The sequence below is a fragment of the Martes martes genome (genome assembly GCF_963455335.1).
Source record: "Martes martes genome assembly, chromosome: 16".
Lineage (NCBI taxonomy): Eukaryota > Metazoa > Chordata > Mammalia > Carnivora > Mustelidae > Martes > Martes martes.
The window spans coordinates 17,628,424-17,635,800 of NC_137904.1; the positions used below are offsets into that span (position 1 = coordinate 17,628,424).

Sequence of the window (7,377 nt, forward strand, 5' to 3'; positions counted from 1 at the left end):
ACTAACCACTCCTTCCACTGGAGAGATTTTTTCAAAGACTCCAGAACATTGTCCTTTCATTTCCATGTGTAATAAAACTAGTATGTGATTCTGCAATCTCCATTAAGTTGTAAGGTGCTACAGAGCAGAGACTATATCATATATGACTAAATGGATAAGTAAACTGTTTTTCACATGTTTATAATTTTTCTGAAAAGCTTAACAAAATTTCTAGCACATGGAAATTAGGTACACTGACAAACAGGGAATTCCCCCACAATTTATTGGATTTAGCACACCTAAGTATAGACACAAAAATCGCAGGGGTCAAAAGAGGTGATTTAGGGAGACCATTACACACAGTAACTTTACTAATAATTCTGGATTCCTCTCCTCTTTCTGCTGAAGGATCCATGAGAGGATGAGAGGAGACAACGAGTCCTTTACCCTTGGTTTCATTCTCCTGGGAGTCAGTGGTCAACAGCAACAGGAAGACTTCTTCTTCATCCTCTTCCTGTTCATTTACCCCATCACACTGATTGGAAACCTGCTCATCATCTTGGCCATTCACTCTGACATTCGCCTTCACAACCCCATGTATTTTTTCCTTGCCAATCTCTCCTTTGTTGACATCCTCTTCTCCTCTGTAACCATCCCTAAAATGCTAGCCAACCATATCTTGGGCAGCAAGGCCATCTCCTTTAGGGGATGCCTAACACAGATGTGTTTCATGATTGGCATGGCTAACACAGATAGCTACATACTGGCTGTGATGGCGTATGATCGTGCTGTGGCCATCAGCCGCCCACTTCATTACACAACAATTATGAGCCCACGGACATGTGTCTTCCTAGTTGTTGGGTCTTGGGTGGTTGGAAATACCAATGCCCTCTCCCACACTCTGCTCACAGCTCGTCTGTCCTTCTGTGGCAGCAAGGAAGTAACCAACTTTTATTGTGACATCACCTCTTTACTCAAGCTATCATGTTCTGACACCTACTTTAATGTGAAGATGATGTACCTAGGGGTTAGTGTTTTCTCCGTGCCATTACTATGCATCATCATCTCCTATGTCCAAGTCTTTTCCACAGTCTTACGGGTTCCATCCACCAAGGGTGTGCTCAAAGCCTTCTCTACCTGTGGTTCCCACATCACAGTTGTCTCTCTATATTATGGGACAGTCATGGGCATGTATTTCCGCCCTCTGTCTAGTTATAGCCTAAAGGATGCAGTGATAACTGTGATGTATATCGCAGTGACCCCAATGTTAAATCCTTTCATTTATAGTCTGAGAAACCGAGACATGAAAGCTGCCCTGGGGAAACTCTTCAGCAAGACTCTCCTCATAAACAGTGTGAGATCATTGAAGAGTTAATTGGAGTCACCAGTTAGGATGCACTTGGAATCCAGCCCCAATATCCTCCCCCTCCAAGAAGCCACCTTTTTCTCCCAGGCCAAGGCCGCTCAAGTCTGCAGACTTCCATATGATCTTGTCAGGTTCCAGAGTAGTAGTGGTGTCAGAAATATGTATCTTCACCCTTTCAGACATCAGGTATAATTGAGTAAGAGTCAATATTATCTTTGAATATCACTTTTTGTTAGGAGTCTCTTTCTAGGTTTTTATGTAATATTGAATTCCCTCATTATGTGATTCATTTATTCATTCTCTTAACCTCACCTATTCTACCTTCTCTCCTTCTTTGCCCTAACACTTTCATCTTTGGAAGGGGCATTAAGTTTATTCTCGTCCTCTTGTAGGCAGCAATGCCTGTCTAACTAGTCCCTCCCTATCAGTCCACTTTATTCAGATAAGGCAAGGTTACATAAGTACAGATCTAGAACATCCTTCCTCATCCCCTGTTCCCCAGATCCACCAGAAAAACCAGTGGGGACACACCATTAGCCCTTCTCATGTTCATGTTGAGTGTGAGCACACCCTTGGGAAGCCAGCCCTTCATACATCATCTCCACCCATTTCAGACCACCAATATTTTAATTGCCAGTTCCAATTTTCTGTCAAGCTAGTACTCTAAAGAGGATATCTGTCTGCTTACTGCTGGACATTATGGGCTATAAAATGTGCTACTTACTATGAAGAAATGATGGACAGCCACACAAAATTGTGCAATAGCTTCTTTTCTGGTTCTTTTACACCCTTTGAGTTTCTGCATCTACCACCACGTGAGGAAAGCCTACTCAGAGTAAGTGTCTACTCCTGTTAGGACCCAAGTGTTGGCCCCTAGGGCTACTGATATCAGTCTCACTTGTCAGCTGAAGTCAGGGCCTTCCCCACAGAGCAAATGCTGTGGAGCCATCTGTAGTCTCTATCTCTTTTGCTAGCAGACAGAATAGCTCTTATTGGCATTTTGTGCCTTACAAAGTGTAAGAAAAATATGTCTAGATTCAGGCCCCCTCTACATTATTGCAGGACTCTATGTCTACTCATTTCATAGACCCAGGTGGCCACCTCAAGTGAGTGCTTCAGGGTATCTACTTGCCCATTCCAATATCCTTCCAAACTTGGAAGTTAGTTCTTCTGATGGGCTTTCAACTCATCCTACTTTAATGCATTCCTCAAATTCCCACTGTGATTACTATACTGCTGTGCTTGATATGAAGATCTTTTTAACAGGACAGCTTGCCTTTGTCCTTCTGCTGGGCCACATATATCTAGGCAAGTGGTCACTGCCCATGAGTCAGTAAAAGCCTAAATTTTTAGGCTTTTACCACTGTGGAGTCAGTGTCATATTCTGAATCTACAGCTATTGCAAATTTTTAGCCTTTAGCTACATGTGGCTGTAGAACCCTTGAAATGTGCTGAGCAAATTGAAATGTGTTGTGAATGTAAATTACACTCTGGATTTTGATGATGATAAAATATCAATAATATTTTAAAATATTGATTGCATGTTGAAATGACAATAATTTGGACATATTGAGTTAATTAAATATATTATTAAAAGTATTTTCATGTGTTTCTTTTTCCTTTTTTCTCCAGGTTTATTTCTCATCTGTTCATAAAACCAACCCTTCTGGGGCGCCTGGGTGGCTCAGTGGGTTAAGCCTCTGCCTTCGGCTCAGGTCATGATCCCGGGGTCCTGGGATCGAGCCCCACATCGGGCTCTCTGCTCGGCGGGGAGCCTGCTTCTCCCTTCCTGTCTGCCTGCCTCTCTGCCTACTTGTGATTTCTCTCTCTGTCAAATAAAAAAATGAATAATCTTTAAAAAAAAAAACAACCCTTCTTTCACTGGTCTTCTATTATTTTTTGTTCTCTATTTCATTTATTTCTGCTCTGATCTTCTTTGCTTCCTTCCTTCTGCTAGCTATAAGCTTAATGTATTCGTCTTTTTTGTTCCATGAGGTATAAAATTAAGCTGTTTAATTGAAATTTTTGTTTTCTCTTAATGTATTATTGCTATAAACTTCTCTCTACAAGTGCTTTTGCAGCATCCCATGGGTTTTAATATATTGTATTTCTATTTCCACTCATTTTCAGTATTTTTTTATTTTCCCTGATATTAATTTTTATCTTTTTAAATTTTTTTTATTTTTTATTAACATATAATGTATTATTAGTCCCAGGAGTACAGGTCTGTGAATAGCCAGGTTTACACACCTCACAGCACTCATCATAGCACATACCTTCACCAATGTCCATAACCCAACCATCCTCTCCCTACCACCATTCCCCTGACAACCCTCAGTTTGTTTTGTGACATTAAGAGTCTCTTATGGTTTGTCTCCCTCCCAATCCCATCTTATTTCATTTATTCCTTTCCTACCCCCCAAACCAGCCATGTTGCCTCTCAACTTCCTTATATCAGGGAGATCATATGAAAATTGTCTTTCTCTGATTGACTTATTTATTGACTTTATTTATTCTCTGATTGACTTATAAGCATAATACCCTCTAGTTCCATCCATGTCATTGCAAATGGCAAGATTTCATTTACATATTATAAATATAATATAATATTATTTAATATAATCTTCTTTATTATATTATATTATTATATTATATATTATGTTATATTATATTATATTATTATATATTATATTATATTATATATGATATATATATATATATATATATATATATATACCATCTCTTCTTTATTCATTCATCTGTTGATGAACATCTAGGTTCTTTCCATAGTTTGGCTATTGTGGACTATGCTGCTATAAACATTCGGGTGCACATGCCCCTTCAGATCACTACATTTGTATCTTTAGGGTAAATACCCGGTAGTGCAATTGCTGGGTCATAGGGTAGCTCTATTTTCAACTTTTTGAGGAACCTCCATGTTCTTTTCCAGAATGGTTGCACCAGCATGCATTCCCACTAATAGTGTAGGAGGGTTCCCCTTTCTCTGCATCCTCACCAGGACCTGTCATTTCCTGACTTGTTAATTTTAGCCATTTTGACTGGTGTGAGTTGGTATCTCCTTGTGGTTTTGATTTGTATTTCCCTGATGCAAAGTGATGTGGAGCACTTTTTCATGCATCTGTTGGCCATCTGAATGTCTTCTTTGCAGAAATGTCTGTTCGTGTCCTTTGCCTATTTCTTGATCAGATTATTTGTTCTTTGGGTGTTGAGTTTGATAAGTTCTTTATAGATTTTGGATACTAGCTCTTTATCTGATACGTCGTTTGCAAATATTTTCTCCCATTCTGTCAGTTGTCTTTTGGTTTTGTTAACTCTTTCCTTTGCTGTGCAAAAGCTTTTGATCTTGATGAAGTCCCAATAGTTCATTTTTGCCCTTGCTTCCCTTGCCTTTGGCGATGTTCCTAGGAAGAAGTTGCTGTGGCTTAGGTCGAAGAGGTTGCTGCCTGTGTTCTCCTCAAGGATTTTGATGGATTCCTGTCTCACATTGAGGTCCTTCATCCATTTTGAGTCTATTTTCATGTGTGGTGTAAGGAAATGATTCAATTTCATTTTCCTGCATGTGGCTGTCCAGTTTTCCCAAAACCTTTTGTTGAAGAGGCTGTCTTTTTTCCATTGGACATTCTTTCCTGTTATGGCGAAGATTACTTGACCATAGAGTTGAGGGTTTATTTCTGGGCTCTCTATTCTGTTCCATTGATCTATGTGTATGTTTTTGTGCCAGTACCATACTGTCTTGATTATGACAGCTTTGTAACAGAGCTTGAAGTCTGGAATGGTGATGCCACCAACTTTGGCTTTCTTTCTCAACATTCATCTGGTTATTGGAGGCCTTTTCTGGTTCCAAATAAATTTTAGGATTATTTGTTCCATTTCTTTGAAAAAAAATGGGTGGGATTTTGATAGGGTTTGCATTAAACGTGTAGATTGCTTTAAGTAGCATAGACATTTTCACAATATTTGTTCTTCCAATCCATGAGCATGGAACATTTTTCCATTTCTTTGTGTCTTCCTCAATTTCTTTCATGAGTATTTTATAGTTTTCTGAGTACAGATTCTTTGTCTCTTTGGTTAGGTTTATTCCTAGGCATCTTATGGTTTTGGGTGCAGTTGTAAATGGGATTGACTCCTTAATTTCTCTTTCTTCTGTCTTGTTGTTGGTGAATAGAAATGCAACTGATTTCTGTGCACTGCTTTTATATCCTGACACTTTACTGAATTCCTATATAAGTTCTAGCAGATTTGGAGTGGACTCTTTTGGGTTTTCCACATAAAGTATCATATCATTTACAAAGAGTGATAGTTTGACTTCTTCTTTGCTGATTCAGATGCCTTTAATTTCTTTTTGTTGTCTGATTGCTGAGGCTAGGACTTCTAGTACTATGTTGAATAGCAGTGGTGATAATGGACATCCCTGCCATGTTCCTGACCTTAGGGGAAAGGCTCTCAGTTTTTCTCCATTGAGAATGATATTCGCTGTGGTTTTTCCATAGATGGCTTTGATGATATTGAGTTATGTACCCTCTATCCCTACACATTGAAGAGTTTTGATCAAGAAAGGATGCTGTACTTTGTCAAATGCTTTTTCAGCATCTATTGAGAGTATCATATGGTTCTTGTTCTTTCTTTTAATAATGTATTGTATCACGTTGATTGATTTTCAGATGATCAACCAAACTTGCAGCCCTGGAATAAATCCCACTTGGTTGTGGGGAATAATCCTTTTAATGTTTTAATGATCCTATAGGCTAGTATTTTGGTGAGAATTTTCGCATCTGTGTTCATCAAGGATATTGGTCTGTAATTCCCTTTTTTGATGGGATCTTTGTCTGGTTTGGGGATCAAGGTAATGCTGGCCTCACAGAACAAATTCAGAAGTTTTCCTTCCATTTCTATTTTTTGAAACAGTTTCAGGAGAATAGGAATTAATTATTCTTTAAACGTTTGGTAGAATTCCCCTGGGAAGCCATCTGGCCCTGGGCTCTTGTTTCTTGGGAGACTTTTGGTGACTTCTTCAATCTCCTTACTGGTTATGGGTCTCTTCAGGTTTTCTGTTTCTTACTGGTTCACTTTTGGTAGTTTATACATCTCTAGGAATGCATCCATTTCTTCCAGATTGTCAAATTTGCTGGCGTATAGTTGCTTATAATATGTTCTTATAATTGTTTGTATTTCTTTGGTGTGGGTTGTGATCTCTCCTTTTTCATTCATGATTTTATTAATTTGGCTCCTTTCTCTTTTCTTTTTGATAAGTCTGGCCAGGGGGTTATCAATCTTGTTAATTCTTTCAAAGAACCAGCTCCTAGTTTTGTTGATTTGTTCTATTGGGGTTTTTTTTGTTTGTTTGTTTGTTTGTTTGTTTCTACTTCATTGATTTCTTCTCTGATCTTTATTATTTCTCTTCTCCTGCTGGGTTTAGGCTTTCTTTGTTGTTCTTTCTCCAGCTCCTTTAGGTGTAGGGTTAGGTTGTGCTTTTGAGACCTTTCTTATCTCTTGAGAAATTCTTGTATCACTATATATTTTCCTCTAGGACTGGCTTTCTGTGTCCCACAGATTTTGAAACATTGTGTTTTCATTATCATTTGTTTCCATGAATTTTTTCAATTTTTTATTTCCTGGTTGTCCCATTCATTCTTTAGAAGGATGCTCTTTAGCCTCCATGTATTTGGGTTCTTTCAAAACTTCCTCTTGTGATTGAGTTCTAGCTTGAGAGTATTCTGGTCTGAAAATATACAGGGAATGATCCCAATCTTTTGGTACTGGTTGAGACCTAATTTGTGACCCGGGATGTGATTTATTCTGGACAATGTTCCATGTGCACTAGAGAAGACCATGCATTCTGTTTCTTTGGGATGGAATGTTCTGAATATATCTGCAATGTCCATCTGGTCCAGTGTGTCATTTAAGACCTTTATTTCCTTGTTGATCTCTTGCTTGGATGAGCTGTCCATTTCAGTGAGGGGAGTGTTAAAGTCCCCTACTATTATTGTATTAATGTTGATGTGTTTCTTTGA

The 7,377-nt window shown here is 38.6% G+C and overlaps 1 protein-coding gene across 1 annotated transcript; it reads left to right on the top strand.

The window, feature by feature from the left end:
• Positions 1 to 400: 400 nt before the first annotated feature.
• LOC308357131 (olfactory receptor 1A1-like) lies at positions 401 to 1,354 on the top strand (the record flags this gene model as incomplete). Its single annotated transcript, XM_080826615.1, has 1 exon — positions 401 to 1,354. One exon carries the CDS (start codon positions 401 to 403, stop codon positions 1,352 to 1,354), a length of 954 nt encoding a protein of 317 aa, XP_080682741.1.
• Between the last annotated feature and the right edge of the window lie 6,023 nt (positions 1,355 to 7,377).